Source organism: Plodia interpunctella, chromosome 19 (genome assembly GCF_027563975.2).
Source record: "Plodia interpunctella isolate USDA-ARS_2022_Savannah chromosome 19, ilPloInte3.2, whole genome shotgun sequence".
NCBI classification, from domain to species: Eukaryota; Metazoa; Arthropoda; class Insecta; order Lepidoptera; family Pyralidae; genus Plodia; species Plodia interpunctella.
In genome coordinates, this window is record NC_071312.1 from 1,966,350 (window position 1) to 1,985,964 (window position 19,615).

Consider the following 19,615-nt stretch of genomic DNA (forward strand, 5'->3'; position numbering starts at 1 on the left):
GTAGTAACAGTTATTTAGATTAAATATGATAGTTTTGTTTTAAAGCAAGATACAACTAGCGCCATCTAGGACTTGGTAAATGAACTGCGCATTTGGAAGAATATAATTGATACAGAACTAAAAATGTAAGGCAGGATAAGTGACGACCTGACGACCTCAGTGGCGCAGTGGTAAAGTTCTTGCCACTGAACCGAGAGGTCCCGGCTTCTATCCCCGATCGGGTCGTGATGGAAAATGGTCTTTTTCTGATTGGCCCGGGTCTTGGATGTTTGAACGTTGATTTAGTATCCCACAACACAAGTCTCGAACTTACTTTGGAGCTAGCTCAATCTGTGTGATTTGTCCTAATAAGTGATCTAGGTAATGGAATATCCATATTCACGTCCCATAGTCAAAACTAAGAAATTAAATCTGAGTCTCCTTTTGAAGTGCGTAAAAATTGTCACATTTAGATAGGTAGGCAACACTGTAAAAAGTACCAACTTTAAGAAATAAAAGTTGATACAATTTTGCCCACTGCCTTTGATACCTACGTATTATACACACATACTTAATTATTCCCTTTGATTATTCCTATACTACTTTTTAAGTCATAATATTTTTTTTTAGGTACTTCATAATTTTGTAAAGATAAAAACAGAGCCAAAACGTTATGAAAAATAGTAAATACCATGACCATTTGTGATGATGTATTAGTACGAAGACGCAAAACTTTGCATTCAAGGGTGCACAAAGAATTTAGGTACCTAATAAGTCAAATTTATATTGCTCAAGGAACATGCAAGTAGACAAAAAAATCCACATGCATTATAATATACAACAATGAAACATAAATGCAAATATAAATTGTAATATTGACACTATAAAACAAGTTCGTGTCATCCAGAGTCGAAATAAATCGTTGGCTATCAAAGAATTTCCAAATTAAGAATGACAACTCGATGCTATCAAAAAAGATTTAGAATCGTGTGATATTTTTAATTAAGATATAACTTTACACGTGTTTTCTATAATTATTACAACTGACAAATAATTTATAGTACTATGTGAAATTAATATTGGTGAATTAACATTAATGCTGCGTGATTAAATAAATGACATTGCCGTGCGAAAATAACGTTTTGTTTCAATAAATAAGTGAAAATTGTTCTGTTCCATTTTGATTAAGTCTTTCACAAAACTAATTAAAATTATTGCCATAGTTATATTTATTCAAACTAAATCTTAAAATTTTAAATAAAAATAAATTGCATTAAATAAATCTCTAATCTCCTTTGTTGTATATCTAGGTATATGTGATTCATTAAATTATATATTATTATAAAATGTTCACGGCTAGGTCTTTATATAAGCCGACATCATTAGAGAAGCCACAAGTTCCCTGTGTGATTCAAAAGATCGGAATCCAGAGCGATAACCTAAAGAACTGATAGAAATTGCCACCTATATAAATCAATCGAGCCATAATTCTCACAGCGATTGAATTTAATACCGGTGAATACCTAATGGTCGCTCTTGAGACAATTTAAGATGCGTTAGTACACCTTACTTAAGGCCACCTTATACATATTTATGATTGAAATAGCCAATTGGTCGCAGCAAGCAAACCTAGTAGTTAGAAGCATAACGGAACGATCTTCGTAGGTCTAAATATGAGATTCTTAGATAGAAATAGTCGTTATTATACCCTAACATCGACCATTAAGGAATTGCACGATGCACTACACAAATGAAAGTGAATTTATGGCTTAGATAAGCTGTAACGACAACAATATCGATGCAAATTAGTCTAGACTCAAAAGGAGATTAAGATAAAAGTAACATATTCGAAAAATATATTAAATAAAAATTAAAACATTTCACATTCTCTTTCAAATCCGGATATTTTCAATTTTATCCTACCATTTAGTTATTGTCTTATGGCAAATAAGAATTATTTTATACTTAAATATTTACTAAAAAGTTATAAATTATTGTGCGATGACAGCTAAGTAAATTACATAGGTGTGTCATAACCTATCGTCTTCGATCTAGATTTAGAATAATTTGATCAAATCATCAATGTTTGTATTTTGATGAGAAATACAATTTAAACAAATATTGGCTGGAAGAGATTGCTTAGCAATAAGCCTGCCACTGGTCTATATGTGTGTATACACTACTGTATTATTTTATACCGATACTGTATACGTATTATACTTACGGTATTGTATTGTAAATATTCTAATTGTCACTTTTCTGTAATACAAACTCCAGTTTTATTCAATTCAACAGTCATATCGGCCCTTAAATTATTGTAATAGAAACTGCTGCTTTAAGATTCGTTTCTAGATATAATGCATTGACAAGAAGCAAGCAATTAAGTTTAATGTAAATAAAACTGAACAGTCAATAATTTAATACGACTTGATCTAACGACCAGTTCGAGTCCGCTTTCAAGCGACGCTGATCCGATTTCTGTTTGTATAAATATTGTATTCTTGTACCTGGATTGTGTATAGTCTGCCAGGTACTTCTTGTCTTTAAGAAAATATATTTTAACACGATTTAAACTAATAATCTCGAATTATTTTACTACAGCCACACGTTCCACTTATCTAAGATTGGTTGTCAGCGAAAATTAGAAAATTACCTTTGAACAGGAAAGTCTTCCACGGTTCCCATTTAAAATTGTAGATTTTAAATGGGAACCGTTGAATCATCAAAATTATTACATAATGAATGATTTTGTAGTTTTAGTAACTTAAGTAGCAACCTTCAATCAAAACTAATCAATAAATTCTCTGTTGTTTCAGAAGGATCTCTCAGACGACTGTCTGTTTGCGGAACATTTAGAAGAGAATAACTACAACACATATTCGCGGATACGCAATGGAAAGAAGACGTTTTTAGCGTTAGACAATCGGGGCCGGTCGCGGCGGACGCAGATACCGGTCTCGCGGCAGCTAGGGAATCTGTCCACGTACGCCCTGACCCTCACGAAACGATGGGATGGACACGGACACAAGCCGACACAATGCCCCCCACGGCGGCATCGAGGAAAAATCAAAAGACCTCCACCTAGACACAGAAATTGCATGATGAGGATACAGAAGCAAAACCTAAGGCACAAGCGGAAACACAAGAAAGTTAACATTGCGAAAAAGAAACGGCATCCGAAGGCGAGAAGAAAACACGAAAACGGGACGACGACCACGACGGAGATGTACTGGGACGAGTCGACGATGTCGACGATATCCACGACGGATGTCGAGTTTTTTCGCTCGGCGACCGCGCAGGAGGCGGTCACACCCTCGTGAGTGGATCCCTGGTCGCGGTCTCAGCAGCCGTTGCGCTGGCACACTAGCACGGTTCCACACTTACACATATAAAGAATCTCTATATCATTCCTGCAATGTGCGCAGCACCGCACTTGCTCTCAGCGACAATTCATCATTGCTCTCTTAGAATTCCTTCGTTCGAAACATCGAACGGTGGCTTAGTTCTTTTCTCAGTTTATGAACCTCTAGTACCTCCTATTTCCTTGTAGTCATAATACTTTTAATACTCAATTGTCGAGTCAAAACGAACAAATATAAGGCATAACAGCTCAACAATAAACTAAATGATATTATTCTACCAAAGCTACTGAAATTATCTATCTCAATTTATATTCCTAGTTCGCTTTAAAACTTAGGTTATCGGCAAGATTCCAATTGTCTTAGTTACTGTTACTTATCATGAAATTATTAATGTAGATGATAAATCATATTCGATAAATAACAAGATGTTTTGTTAAAGATTTGTGATTAACGTTGAGTAAGGTGGAACAGTGTTAGATGATGGCTAAAAATTTCGTTTGTGATGATCCAAATACGTCTCCAAATACCGTTGTTTATGATGGTGACTAAATAGGTATCTACAGCCTGGGTCATAAGCCAAATGGACTGTCATATAGAATAGCGATATTTTAGTGAAATCTTCGAAATCCATATGTTGGTTGTCTTCTTAAATTTCTATTTAATTTCATCTAAGTGATTTGTTAATGGATTTGATACGAGACATCATCGGTTCCGTTACAAAAAGCATTTATCGGCCTAAAAAATCTTAAACGCTCGTAATTTTCCACGTTTACAAAGTGCTCTCAGAAGCGTATTCAAATTAAGAAATTATCACTTTAATTCCTTTGATAGCTGCGTGCTGGACATGGATATTAAAACGAAAATTAGTTTTACTTTATTTTTATAGTCCACATTACTGATCTGCATATGAATGGCTTGGATTGTCACAATCAGAATCTAGAGAAGCTTTTGTACTTAGATTGGGTGTGTTGAGGTGTAATTTCGTAAGAAATTGACTGAAAAATGGACTGAGTAATGTAGTTAATGTTGGTTTCGGTCTAGGCTATGATAGGATAAAGTGTAGCGCGGCGTAACGGCATGCTTCTGTAATGTGTAAGATGAAAGATGTCGCTGGTGAGCGGCGAGTCTTATAGCGGTCTCTGGATGCCATAATTCATAACTCACCGAAATACCACGGCGTCCAGCCGAATTTAAACCAGTTTAAACTGGATTTTAACTAGTTAAAGACACAATTAATTACATAATAATTGCGCAAGACTCGACCGCTACTACCAACACGTCTACCAAAATGGATGTAGTGATAAAAATTAACAGCGGAGATGTGACTACTAGTGTGTAGGTCTAAAACGTGTATCTAATTTGTAAATTTATTTATTTTCCATAGAGAAAGTGTATTTTGTTAACGTTTTAGTTGATGTTTTTTTATTCTCTTTCCCCCGTAGTTCCAACTGAATGTAGATATGTAGGATTTCATACGCTTGTTACTTTTAGTGAGCCAATTAATTTGTATTATATTTTAGTCCGTTCGGTAACAATATGTGCGTATGCGATGTGTATAGTGTGTATGTCAATGCAAATATTGTGATTGGATGGATTCACGATAACATTCTACATTTCGATGTCCCTCGCAATCTACTATGTGCGTAGATTTTGTACTGCTGTCAATTCTTGAGGTATATCATCAGTGAGTCTGTACATATTGAGTTTCCCGGTAAATAATTCAATTGATTTAATTCAATTATATATTAATTGTTTTCTATACAATATTCTGGCTATTTGTTTGGCCTGTCGGGAGTCAGTCAGTCATTTTAACTTAAAAGACGTAGTTATTATCAAGTTTATCGATTTAACTGATTCAAATTACAAATAATTATATTTATAGAAAATTACATTGATATAGGTAATTATATTTCTATGAATCAAATGAATATATTGCTGGCCTATGTTATCAGATCTTTGCATTTATGTGCAGATGCAAAGATACATTCAACAACGCCGATTCACAATTTGGCAACGCCAGATAATGAATCAGTGAACATTGGTAATAAACCAATGTTCATTGATTCGTGATGCAAATTATGCTCATATTTTACTATTTACTTTTATTATTTTCACATAATTCAAAGGACAAAGATAATTTATTTGCAATTACACGAGTTTTATACTAAATAAAATGAAATGCATTAATATGTCGCAATTAAAACGCAATTTCAACAATAATTGACTGATGATATACTTAAGATGGAATATTGTCAGTAAGCTTTATGAATGTACCTAAGGATAATAGATGAATGAATCCTGAATTTATTTATGTATGTATAAAGAAACATAGTCACGAAAGCGACCCAAAATCGCGACTCGTCTCAGCATTTACTTATGCATATTTTTGTAATTTTCCGAACTTGGCGCTCGCGCTGCCAGTCGCCTCGAGCGTGGATTTTTCGTCACTTTCGTTAAATAAATTATTCGAAATACGGATATATTTAATACGTGACTCGTTATTGTTATACTAAATTAATTCAAATCTATCTTTATGTTAGTTTAAAGCAGTATTTCGGTATTGTAAAAACTTTTCTCCGATACAGTATCTAGTTTTGTAGTTTTATATTGAATAGAAATTGTAAGTGATAAAGACGGCCACTGATTGTTCCGATGTCGATGCCGTGGTTCGAGGAGGCGCAGATAGATACGGTAAAATCACATTACCTTTCAAAAATGTTTAATAGTACCTATTATCATAATACCTACCTACACAAAATTGTTTATTTAACTCATGTCTTGTTTTTTCTTACTTTGTCAGGAATAAATTTTTTGTCCTAACAATAGCGATCTAAAATAACATCTGTGACAAGTAAGCTGAAAATGAAAATCCAATAATTTTAACTTTAAGAGAAATATTGTAAAATAAAATTTAAATGCACTAATATCATGATGATTAAAAAGCGATGACATTTTTTTAATATGGAAAAGTGAAAAATATATATATATATATTGAAAATAATGTGATTTTACAATGACCCCTACGATGGTGTAAAAATATGAGACGTAAGTTTATTATGTACGCATGTGCCATACTACCTAGCCCGCCCGGCTATGCCTACCGATACTACAATAGATTTATTAATATCTGTACAATAATAAATTATTTCGAAACAAATGTCAGATTGCTAAAATATACTTTTTAGCAATTTTGGAAAACGTTGCTTCGGATATTTATTTGTGAAAAATAAAAAAAAATGCAAATCATGATTAATTTATAGGATGGACAAGAAGAGTCAAACAGTATTAATAAAATAATTTCGATACATTTAATTCGTGTTTGCTAAATGCATATTTTACAAAACACGCTTACAGACTGTAGCATAGATAGATACCTATATTCATCATTTTATACAGCCTCGTCGTCGGTCGCCATTACTAGTGCTTTTCTCTTGAACTTGGCTCAACACGCCACCACGCGTCTAGTTATATTAATTTAAAGCCTATTTGGGTAAAATACTTGATTTCCTCTTGGGATCCATACTTCCATACTATATATAATATAATATTCATTATATATGATATATAATACTAATAAATATTATAAATGCGAAAGTCTGTCTGTCTGCACATATGTCTGTCTGTCTGTCTGTCGTTCCGCTTTCCTAGATAAATTCACGGCAAAAGCTAGTAATTAATTTATCATAATATGGTCAAGAATTAGGTACATACACTATGTAGGTAGGCGCGAAGTAAAAAAAAATACATGATATTTTTTTTTTTAATTGGGAATATTGGCCTTTAGAACAATGAGTAAATAAATCCCGTGGACGAAGACGTGGATCTAGAGTCGTTGACAACAACAACGTGGCCGATCTGTTGATTGGGTCTGACGACGTTCCTATTCACTCATTCGCACAATTTTACCGTCTTCCTCGTTTCAATAATAATAATTTAAACACTTGGTGTTGATTCTGGCCAAATATCTGCAGAATTAAAAAAAAAAAAAACATAAATTATAAAATATATAGTTAGTACCTATCTATCCAATTTTAAGTAGGTTACCTAGACTTCGGAATTTGTACGATTTTTTCAAAATAAAACGAGAATAAAGATGATGAAGTGAAATTTATATCTATGCTGTCTGTACAAATTTTTCGATTCGGATTTTAAAATTTTGAACATTCTTTAGATATTTCTAAAGTAGTGATTCACATTTTTAGAGCTACGTAGTTTTACCAAAAGATTGATGGATTATAGACAATAAACTTTTTACAACCTCTTTTACCAACAAATAAAATAAAATTATTCTATGAATACAATTTGTTGTTTCATTTAAAAACTGTATTGTTCCACTAAGTTTACGTAGGTAGGTACCTAACTACATAATCTTACTGGAATAATACCTACTTGGAAACTTACCACAGATACAAGAACATTACATTTTTCCTGTTATAAAAAAGTATAATAAACTCTAAAGAGCCGCGCCCCGGCCTTTTCTATGTCAATGCGCTAAAGTATGTTTTGTCTCATTCTGTCAATGTCAAATATTGTAAAGTGCGACCATGACAAAAATTGGCTTCAAGTATGCTTTCACCTTCAATGTAATGTTTTTATATCAGTGGCTTTAACTTTTTTAATGCCAGGACTTACTTTAGGTATGTATGGATGATGAAATAGAGCAGAGAGAGTCCGCGCCACGAAAAATCTCCCGCGGCAGTATATAGAACTACAGTCAGTTTAGTTATGTTGTTATTGTCAGCGACACTAGCGCCACCGTCTAGTGGAGCCTTTTTAGTGGCGAGACCTCTATCCAAAAAAGTCAATAAAAACTAAATTTAAAAAAATAATCTCATTATCTAGATAAGAGCTGACGTTTTCCAAACGATTTAAAACATTTTCCAAATATACCTAGCTAAGAACATTTTCAAATAGATTATTTTTCAAAAAAAAACAGATCAAAATCTGAATGGATCTGGCTGCTACGATGCCACGGACAGACATACAGATACCTACACAGACTTCCTTTCGTCGGGGGTTAAAAATCACTGTATTTTATTGAAGTAGAATGTTTGGGTATCAGATAGTTGACAGGCATATTAGACGAAAAGAAATGTAAGTATTAAAGAAAATGACTTTCCAATGTGGCAAAGGTGTTTTTTTCGATGTTTTCCTTTACCAGTACCTAGCAGATCTATTGATGAACTTCTACAAAAATGTTATAGAAAATGTATTTGTTCGAAATAATAGCCATTGTAGCTATGAATATTTATAAAAACAAGAATAGCTATTAGGTACAAGTATCGCTATCACAGTTGACAACAACGTATTAACGTCCATAGTAATTGTACAGCCTAGATTTTTGTACATGTTAAAGCATAGTAAAAAAAAAAACTTTAGATAGGTACAATATTTTAAAAAGCAAAGACATAGTGAGAACCTTTTTTGAGGTTGAAAATTAAATAACAAGTACTGGCAACACTGATCTACTCTTAACTCTTAACATTTTCGTTGTCTAGTTGGCAGCATTGTACGTAATAACGCCACATAGACAAGGTAAGCTATATGTTTGTATCATTAGAGCAAGTGAGATAACTATAATCTCACAGTCCTGACAACATGATTACACCTAACGTATAAGTCATATTGTAGTAATAACCTTATCGCTTTGAAATAAGGTTCTATTTGCAATTTACATTTACCTACCTTATATTATCAACATATCGAGCAAAAGTCGCTTGCCAGCCGAGCCGAGACGAAGCGCTCGATACTGACGTTGTCGATGCTATTCGATCGCCATTTTGTTGAATAATTTTCAACTCGTGATAACTTTCGATTCGATACGCGTTCAATAATCGTTTTACCATCTCAATTTCGGCGGCAAATTGGATATCAAAACAAGTATTGGATTTGGATCACCATGAAGAAATGTTCATCGCTTGTGTGGCGGTTTTTTGATCGTATTGAAAATGAAAGCAAGAGATGTCTTGCCGTATTGTGTAAATTATGTGAAACGCAGTATAAATTTTTCGGAAATACAACAAATTTGAGATCACATATGGTTAATAAGCATCCTTTGCAATGGGAATTGGCTCAGAACCAGACTCTGGACGAAGCAAATTTCAGGATTGACGACGAAGATACAAATCAATCAACGACTTCACCAAAACGGAGGAAATATTCACGGGCCTACAACAAAGATAAAAATGTACGTTATTCAGTATCAGTTGATAATCCAAGGATCTCAACCGGAGGGCAAGCGATTCCAAAAATTGAAATCCAAAGGGTATTTATGCTTTTGTTTAGGTACATACCTATCATAGTGTTTGTTATCGTAAATGATAAGTGATAACGAATCGATTTCCAATCGATTTGGCTAGATTGTGATGTAATCAGATTTATCGAACATCAAACTAGATCGATCGCAACAATCTAATCAAAGGAATCGTTTTAAAATATTTTTTTTTACTGTTAGGTATAAGAAAAATCAATACAGTGCTGTATAGTTCTATATATCATTTACATACAAACGACTCACTTGAGTTCTGATATCCAATATTACATGATTACTATGGTGTGACTGGTAAAAACAAAATATTAAAGTTAAAGATTACTAATAAAATAATAGAAACAATGTCTGATTGATTTTGCTTTTTTACAGATTGATGTTTTAGAAGCATCTGATGGGGAAAACGACAATGAGGAAACAGAAGCTACATTAAATTTAGTCAGACAATTACACAACTCATCTGGATTAAGGGGATCAGATGAAGAATGGTTGGAAGACGAAACATATGCTCCAATATATGAACCAAAACGCAAGAAAATGGCATACAGAAAAATTAAACGTGAAGTGTTAACTCCTCCGAGAAGGCAGTCATATGTTCGGGTAATAAAGAATGAACCAAAACCAACACCGAGTCCTATAGTCTTAGATAGTTATAAGGATGAGTATTCCGTATTCGGGGAGTATGTAGCGAATAAGTTAAGAAAGTTCAAGACTCCACGTACAAGAGGGAATTTGCAGCAATTGATCACAACGATTTTGTGGCAAGCAGAGTATGGAGCATATGATAATGCAGATGCTGTGAAACGGCTCCTGATGTACTCCGTTCACGCACAGGAACCTGAGCCGGAGTCACAGATTCACCAGGAGTTTGAGACGCATGTGCAAACTGAAGAGGTTATTGACCAAAGGGAGGATGAACCAAACCAAAGCATTGAATAGTTTATCTTTATTGAGAGATATCTTGTTATAATTTTGTATATTAAGAAATTGAGATTTCAGATTCAACAAATAATTAATAAAATGTTGCAAGGTTTTTCTGTATTGTAATTCTGTTAAGTTCTGTTGCAATTAAATTCAAAATCAGTTTCCCAGATTGGGTTCCTCATCACCTGGGTTCAAATCCTTGAATCCTATCCTATTGCTTTCTTTTAATTTTTAAAGATTCGAAACCGAGGTCACCATTGGTTAAGACTGTCTGTGACTGCCTGTGATCGAAAGGTCCCAGGTTCGAATCTTACCCATTCCCTATGAGACCACCACTTGCTTCCGGTGATGAAAACAGAGAGAAAACCTGCACATTGGTAGACCTATGCTGGCAATACACTAACGCCAAACTCAGAAGTCGACGCGAATGAACATACATAGCATAGCGTAGTTTGTATGAGAGAGTTTTTAAACAAGTATAAACTATGTCGAATCACCAAAAGTTTGGCGAACTGTTTGCCGATTGTATCGCCGGCATTAAGTTGTGTAAAGAACATGTATGTGACTAAACTAGATGGCGGTTTTCGTATAAGTGATGTATGGCAGATGCCCTCCGGCGACTTGAATATATCCATCCTGATACCAGTGCATGCTTGAAAAAATAAATTTTGTGGAAGGGAACCTAAAATAAATTTTATTAAATTCAAAAATAGAACTGAGATTATGTTCTTTGTGGTGGGGCATAAATTATATTTTTTTTTTATTTGTAAGGCCAACAATCATTCATACGTGTTATAAATTCTGTGTTCGTACATTATTAATACAAAATGAGAAAACATTTAAATTTTGAGAATTTAGTATGTACAGGTATAACCTAATTTATGTCCAAAATGCATATTGTGCACAATGCACCCTGCTTACGTAGGCCATGCACATCTTAGAAAGACGTAATGGAGCCAGTATTCAGGTCAGTTTGTTCAGCTCATAACCAACCAGGATGTGTTATAATTGTTGCTATGAGGGGCGGGACTATTCTAGATAATTTATGTCATTCTAGCTTCTATTGAATCAATAAGCGGTGGCATGGAGTCAACTGCCAGAACTGTTTTCTTCAAACAGACAATGATGAAACATACCTAACCTTTCTGATGCAGTCGGGTAAAACCATTTGGTTAGCCAAGTATGTGGTTTTGGCTAAAACAGATGTAGTAACATGAAGGGCGGCAAAACTGTTTTTTGTACCATTCAAGATTCACACGTCCTCTGAGTCACTGCGGAATCGTGCCATATCCGGAAAAATACTCTTACTTAACTTGTACATACTGAATAGATACAGCCAGTCGCGCGCGAGTTATAAAACACCCACGTGTCGCCCACCTGAGGGGCGGCAAATTATAATCCGACCCGAGGCGGCAATGACCACGCTTCGTCACTGACCCTAGCGTTGAATATGTGGGCACCATGAACTAGAGCCGCTCCTGCCAACATGTCCTAGGCATTCTGGTAGACGCGTCCTGTCTTTTGCAAGGAAAATCATCATAGATTTGTGTTAGATACTTATACTGGTCTATACTGTTTATCTATACCGTGATTTTCTTATGCGTTGAATATGTGGGCACCATGAACTAGAGCCGCTCCTGCCAACATGTCCTAGGCATTCTGGTAGACGCGTCCTGTCTTTTGCAAGGAAAATCATCATAGATTTGTGTTAGATACTTATACTGGTCTATACTGTTTATCTATACCGTGATTTTCTTATCGAATAAACACTCGACATGAAAACTGTTTCTATACATTGATAAACATCTGTCAAGTTGAAGGTCAATCTACGTCTATCTTTATAATATCCAGGGGAATAAGTATATAAATTACTTTAAAGACACCTAACCTATGTACCTATGTCTTTTTTATGTTCGTGTGAAACACTACATTGCACGATAGACAAAACAAATCATCTCATTTTTTCAAGTTGGTTAAAATAAATTACATCGAGATCTCCACGCGCATGCGCAATTTCACATCTCGTGTCGCGGCTCTATCTGCTATCTCTTTCGCACATGTCAATCTCAGCTGTTCTGCCAACATGGCCACGCTAAGCCGCTCCTCAAGTAGATTATTAAAATTGCAATTTTCCCCGATTCTTACGCGTAATTTAAGTAATTTCAAAGTGAATAAAAATTACAAGAATGTGTTGACAACATGTGCATGTGTTTTGGGTGGTGGGTTCACGTTTTACGCAGTAAAAACCTATGGAAATGCAAGCACAGTCTACGCACTCAAAGCAAAGGTAAGTCTAGATTGTTTACATATTTATGACTAGTTTACTGGGTGAATAAGCCTTCAAATTATGTGGATACAGTATTGTTTTATTATAATACAAGGAAAATAATGCATTTACTGACGTAGTTATGTCATGATAGACGTGTTTCGCGCAGCCGCACTGCTTGTTTATAAATAGCAATTGACATTTATGTGTCCGTTCAAAAACATGCAAGCGGTCGCAATGCAATAAAAATACTCAAAACAGGACTTCCACTACACGTGCGAACATATTTAACCTCGTAGAAGATGTGTTATGATTAAAATTTTGTCTTTAACTAAATTAGGCAAATATAACTGGGTTGTTTTTTTTTTTAGAAAGAATATTATTAGTTTAAATGGATTTATTATATTTCGTGATGACTTCCTATGTTTATTATGAAGGTAAGCGTAAGGGCGCAGATGTACTTACTCTTCACACTGCTGACTACCTATTTAAGTAAAAATAATTGTCTGCAAATGGAATCAATTTGTCTTCGCCAACCACAAGAATGGCGGCACAGTTCCAATGCTCTCGATGTTAGAACTCGCACGGAACCCACTCTATAACTAATGATCGCAATCAATAACATATGAGAATTGGTAGAATTTCTCAGTTTTAGGGTTATGTATAGTTATTACCGAGTAGGTATGAAAAACTCAGGTCCACGGTCTCTTAAAAAATCAAACTTGTTTGACGCGATCAAAAGATATGATATGACCATACATCGCAAATGAATTACCCAACTAGCGGCCCGTCCCAGCTTCTCTCGGATTAAACTCAAATAAATTACCTATACACGTAAACCTTACACAGGAATTAAGTTTTAGGTACCTATCCATTGGTAAAAATCTACAAAAATATTTTGAGTTTATCGCGTTTATTAAGACAGATAGACGCGACATGACTTTCTTTATAATATGTAAGGTCAAGGTATCCTTGCTTGCAATTTCACAGGAGAAAAAAGCTTGATTGTACTTTCTGTTTGTCTGCAATCATATAATTTTGCAAGTAGCATTGTCTACAGCAAATTTTGACTTTGAATCAATGTGAAAACTGTAATAATACGAATTCTACGGAATCTACGGTATGTTCCGCAACTCGCACTTGACCGGTTTTTATTTTTTAAACTAAACACGTGTTAAACGCTCTAATGATATCCCGGGGTGGTAATCGTTAATAAGACAGCGGAGACATTACTCACATACTGGAGCAATGTTAAATTGTGTGAAAAGTTGCGGCGATTTGACAGATGTATTAATCAGACAGATTGTCTGTGTGTTTAAAAAAATAAAAGCCAAGATTGATTTCTCTAGTTTTACCCCGTTATTCTTATAAAGATAAGGCTGGAGCTTATAGTATAACGTTTTTTTTTAATGAATAATAGGATTATACTTATGTTCCGATTGCTCTTTTTTTATGATTTTACAGCAAAATAAATTTAAAAATTACATTATGTAGCTACTTTCGTAATTAAATAATAGGTTTCAATAATAATAGGTTTAATAGTAGTAACTATTTCATTTATTAACAAAATTCACGATTCGAACATTTACTGTGAAGATAGTTCACATGTAATCGTAAGAAAAAGTGAGTAACTTCATCTCTCTCTCTCATCTCCGGTTTTTAAGCCGGTATACCGACTACACACTAGGTATCTGGTGTGTCCGCATAGTGTGTAGCCGGCATAATATCATGTACCTATGTTATGTATATTAAAACTCGTAGTTCGTGTCTCGTAAGATCGAGAATTTTAAAAAGACAACATCAAAACTGCATACAAGCGCCTTATCTTACAAATCAAACAATTTTTGACAGTCACTTTGCCTCCATTGAGTTGCAAAATGATGTGTCAGCTAGTTAATTGAATAAACTTCAGCTTTTCATACTATATCTCGATCGGATCTTGTTTCATTCAAGTTCCGACGTTTAATATTCACATGTGTGATGTGATTACGGCAGCTTTTGACCGCAGCTCTGCCCGCATGAGTTTCTCAATTATTTTTTCAGAGATGAATGATACTCTGCTTCTTCAAGAAAGATTCAAGAGGATTGATTTAGTTCCTAAACCAATCTTTTCTATATAAAACTTGAAGAGGTCCCGCCCTTGAATAGGACCACTCCAAATCCTCCCGCGGATGTCATACGAGGCGACTAAGGGACACATAACCTTGACAGCTGATAGGCAACAATAACATTCCCAAAGAAGGTGGATGACACCTCTTGAGTCTTTAAAAAAAATTAAAAATCTAAGCATACATAATGATAGACAGTCAGGGGGAAGCGACTTTGTTTTATATTATGTACTTAGTGGTTTCCTTACAGTACATGCATGAGTTTAACAAAAGTTCTACAAAACCACGATATGGTTTGACTAGGATTAGGGTTGATCAAAACCATTTTTTTTTTCCATAATAATCTACACTCCTACACTAAAGAGGACGTGTTTGTTTACTGAACCGATTTCAAAAATTCTTTCACCAATATGTATAATGGAATATCAGGATGGATATGGGTTATTTTATTCAGTTAGAAATCTATACTATTATTATAAAGAGGTAAGCGTTTGTGAGTATGTATGTTTGAGGCGGGTAATCTCCGAAACTACTGAACCGATTTCAAAAATTCTTTCACCATTAGAAAGGTACATTATCCAAGATTGCTATAGGCTATATTTTATCTTAAAATTCCCATGGGAGCGAAGCCCCGGGCTACATCTAGTTTTAAATGAAGTCCTTGGTTATCTTTATATATTTTTTAGTGGAAGATTAGTCAGCTCATCAATAAAATCAATGATGATTCGAGCGTTACATACGCTACGTGACAGATCAAATGTGCCATCTCGTATAATTTGTATCATTGACGCATATTACGTGCTCGGTTGTGTCAACGCCAAGTTTGTTTGGTGTTTAACTCAGAAAAGTTTAAATGATATATCTTGAATGGGCTTTATGTCGGATACTGTAAAATAATTGTATTATGCGAACAAGGTATTACATTTTCGAGTATAACTTTTTTTCAAAAAAAAAAAAAGTTATTTGATGCAAGATTTTACTGTCGCTGCATTCAACGCGTAACAAAAAAAAATCATGCCCGTGCATTAAACCGTTGAGGAATTCCCTCGATGGGAGCCGTTCCTGTGTGCACCATCCCGATCAGGTGATGTGACCTGAAGCGACATGATTTTACCCACACGAACACACAAACAGGACAAGTTACTATAAAAGCTTGTAAAAATACACAATTGGCTTGGATTCTCTACATTCATCATAATTTATATGACTAATGCTATTGTCATCGTAGAATATAGTCTAAATCAATTTCGCACACAATGTCGCATCCATTTCTAGGTTGTTTCACCGCAGAGATACTTCAAATGAATTATTTATAAGTACCTAAATTATTCTAAGGCTTTCCTGTTATTGGTGACTCATACAGGGACTTTTGCACGACAAAACGTAACGATTAGGGTAAAATTAGATCAAAATTGTAAGAATAACTACAACAAAGAAACGGGAAAGGGTCTACTGGAAGAGATTTCATATGAAATAAGTAGCTCCCTTGTACTCATTTTTATAATGTAATTTATATTTTAAGTTTATTGTGTACATAAATTGATAAATAAATAAATAAAGAAATACTTTGTTCAGCAAAGAAATGACAATTTTTACATTTGAATACAAACTAATAGAAGTCTCAGCATTTGATGGACCTATACGCAAATCCATACTTCCATAATATACTTATATAACAAAGCGAAAATTTGAATTTTTATTTGTAATGTATAAACTCAAAAACTATTGGGCCGATTTTGATAAAATTTGGCACAGAGATAGACGAAACCTTCAGGAGTAACATAGGGTACTTTTTTTATTATGAATTTACCCGAGCGAAGCCGGGGCGGGCCGCTAATATCAAAATAAACAAGGGATGAAAAAGTACAATGAAATGAGGTTAAGGGATGAAGAAGAATTAATGGAACAGTACACACAATAAAAATACTTAAGTTTTATTGTTGTCAACATTCAAATCATTTTGTGAAAACATTTGACTCCAAACACCAGATTCCTTGCGATTTCGGGAATCAATCTTATGATGATGCTAACGTACAGAACAGACTATAATGTTTGTTACAAGCTTTTACTTTTAATGAATAATACTAATTTGTTTTCTATATTTCTTCAGGTGGAATATTCCAACTCAATTTCAAAGAACATATAGATTTAGCTCAAATTATTTATAAAAAATAATTAGGGGTGAAACATTGTATGAGAAAAAAATTCTTTCAAAGTTTCACCCCTCATTACAGTCATCTGGGGATTGATTTATGAAAAAGCCTGTGTTTGAACGGAGGTCTTTAACTACTACATGCATACCAAATTTCATTAAAATTGAACAGAACGGAACAGAAAGATTTAACATTAGTATGGAATTATGTCTCTTTGCCTTATTATCCTGCAACTACGATCGGCACTGGAATAGGAAACTCCTCAACTGTGTACATGAAATGTTTCTTTTGTTACGCGTGGAATGAAAAAAGATTTAGTTCTCCTAATACAATAAAATGTTGTGTCAAATATTATATTTCTCTAAAAAAAAATTTCCAAAACTAGTTTTCTTGTTTTGGCTGTGTTGATAAATCAGACAAGTGTTTAACGTAATATTGTCTACAATGAATGGAAATATATGTCTTTAAGACACAAAGGGGACAACAAATTATATCATTATATCACCTAAAAAATAGGGGTTTTTAGAACTTAACTAGATCAATGGGCATCGCTGGTGGTCTTCTCCGAAGCACCCTTAATGTGGTATGATAGATTGGTTTACGCCCGATATTTGCCCGCGGTTTCTTCCTAAACAGTCGGGCACAAAACCATCTTGAAGTTGAGTTTACGCCCGACTTTTTGCACCGAAACTGGGCAGATACGGGACGTAACCCACCTCTGGGTTTGAGGGACAATGTGAATGACAATAACGTTTACAAGGGGTTGCTACATTAGGGTCACCGTGAGCGTCCAACTGATTTACTTTTAATCGTGCGTTTGATATTATCGCGAGCCATTGAGTGTTTTGTTACGAACCTGTGAGGCACTACCATTTGTTTTATCGCTATCGACGGGAATTGTATCAAAATCATTATTTATTGCAATATATGGGTATTGGTTAGTTATAGTTGAAGTACAAGCACGCTAAAAACGTTGCCCTTTTTGCATGTAATATGAATGTATGACAAGGACAACATGATATGAAACTTGATAGTATACATTTTTAACTGTTTTTGCCCACGATAACTTCTCTAAATTATGAAATGGTTAGTCATATTTGATTCTAAAGTGTGTAGTTTGTGTGTATATTGGCGGTTGTGTGTAAAAATAATATCTACAGAACTTAAACAATAGACAAAAAAAAATTGATTAAATGATTAGCTCTGCTTTTAATTAACAGTTTATTTGTAGGTACAACTGATTGTTGTAAATCATTGCTATTTCTCATGGGGTCATTTGTGATAGTCAGTATTTTTAGTAGGTACGTAGTATTTTTTAAGGATAAGGAAGGGTTGCTCAAGCGTTGTACATTTGATGTGAGATCATTCAGGTCAGGTCTAGGTTGTAAGTCGTGTAAATCCTACTTATAAGTAATTATAAGTGCTTATAAGTAATTATAATTATAAATGCGAAAGTTTGTAAGAATGTGTGTTGTGTATGTATATAATGTATGTTTGTTACTCTTTCACACAAAATCTACTGCACCAATTGTTATGAAATTTGGTATTTCGGGTGGAATATAACCTGGACTAACACATAGGGTACTTTTTATTCCGAAATTCCCACGGGAAGCGAAGCCCCGGGGCGCAGCTAGTAAATAATATAATGCTTTCATAGATCAATATCAGTATTTTGTAGACATTTAAATTGCTTGATCTGATGTCTTTTTCTTACGCCACGAAAGAAGTCCAGTGGCAAAAACAATGTGTAACTACCAACAACGACTACGTTGTTGTTGTTAGCGATTAGCGAGGCGGCATTTCTTTCGTAGCACGTAGCAAATCTCGACTCAACTCCGTCGAGAACCAATAGTAGTGAACCCGCAACCTGTCAAGTTCGATGCAGAGGATTGTGTTACTACAAGAAAAAAGTAGTGACCTGACCAGGCTGTGAACACGTCGGTGTAAAAAACAAAACGCTGATATAAGGTTTTCTCTGGAACCAGGGAACATGTGACATGTTGCTGAATCGCCTACTATCTCGTGTTTGCGTTTTGTTCGTGACTTCTTTGAACATAAAAATAAAATCCAAAACGAATATTATTATTTTTTTTTCGTAAGTATTCGCGGATTAGATGTCGTCAAGGATATCATCCTTGACATCTAATATATAATAACACACTACACGTGTATTGACACGTGGTTGGTTTTCGGCTTCCTTACTTGTAAGACTCAATAGTCTTACAAGTAAGGAAGCCGAAAACCATGCGAAGTCAAGAATACACAATAATCTTCATTTGCAGTCGCGTAAAAATAACAAAACGGACTGGGTCCGGCGACGTCGCAAGAAACCGAGAAAACACTTAAATTAGAGTGAGAAGCAATACCTTTTTCATTGGTTTTACCCTTTACTTGTCTTAGAGCATGTGGAATTGTGAATAAATATATAAATGATAATATTTCTTTATTTCAGTCAAAATACCATATTTGGAATATTTACACATTATCTTAAATTAATTGTTTTATTTGGAGGTCCGTAGGTATGCCCCTTCATTCGCATAATATGAGATTCTCAA

General features: G+C 34.5%; 3 protein-coding genes across 13 annotated transcripts in view; all 3 read left to right on the plus strand.

The window, feature by feature from the left end:
- Positions 1 to 7,642, plus strand: part of bnl (branchless) — a 165,016-nt gene extending 157,374 nt beyond the window's left edge. For 7 of the 8 annotated variants that reach the window (XM_053759554.1, XM_053759553.1, XM_053759555.1 and 4 more), the window contains one exon: positions 2,796 to 7,642. In XM_053759554.1, the coding sequence (XP_053615529.1) occupies positions 2,796 to 3,299 (504 nt within the window). In that variant the 3' untranslated portion in view covers positions 3,300 to 7,642. The remainder of the gene's footprint in view (positions 1 to 2,795) is intronic. The other variant, XM_053759557.1, reaches the window with a different exon arrangement.
- A 1,422-nt stretch (positions 7,643 to 9,064) lies between these two features.
- LOC128678316 (uncharacterized) lies at positions 9,065 to 10,642 on the plus strand. 2 transcript variants are annotated; one of them, XM_053759768.2, is made up of 2 exons: positions 9,065 to 9,606; positions 9,982 to 10,642. In XM_053759768.2, exons 1-2 carry the CDS (start codon positions 9,241 to 9,243, stop codon positions 10,546 to 10,548), a joined length of 933 nt encoding a protein of 310 aa, XP_053615743.1. In that variant the 5' UTR covers positions 9,065 to 9,240; the 3' UTR covers positions 10,549 to 10,642. The 2 variants fall into 2 exon arrangements, with proteins under 2 accessions (XP_053615743.1, XP_053615744.1); XM_053759769.1 differs by having other exon boundaries at positions 9,066 to 9,528.
- Positions 10,643 to 12,579: 1,937 nt separating this feature from the next.
- MICU3 (Mitochondrial calcium uptake 3) overlaps positions 12,580 to 19,615 on the plus strand; it is a 66,848-nt gene continuing 59,812 nt past the window's right edge. For all 3 annotated transcript variants that reach the window (XM_053759962.2, XM_053759963.2, XM_053759964.2), the window contains exon 1: positions 12,580 to 12,820. In XM_053759962.2, the coding sequence (XP_053615937.1) occupies positions 12,617 to 12,820 (204 nt within the window). In that variant the 5' untranslated portion in view covers positions 12,580 to 12,616. The remainder of the gene's footprint in view (positions 12,821 to 19,615) is intronic.

What these genes read in the sequence shown, in the direction of transcription:
- LOC128678316 (XM_053759768.2), top strand. Translation starts at nt 9,241, where the DNA reads ATGAAGAAATGTTCATCGCTTGTGTGGCGGTTTTTTGATCGTATTGAA. An exon ending in CAAAAATTGAAATCCAAAGG is followed by an intron (nt 9,607 to 9,981) that starts GTATTTATGCTT and finishes GCTTTTTTACAG; the next exon opens with ATTGATGTTTTAGAAGCATC.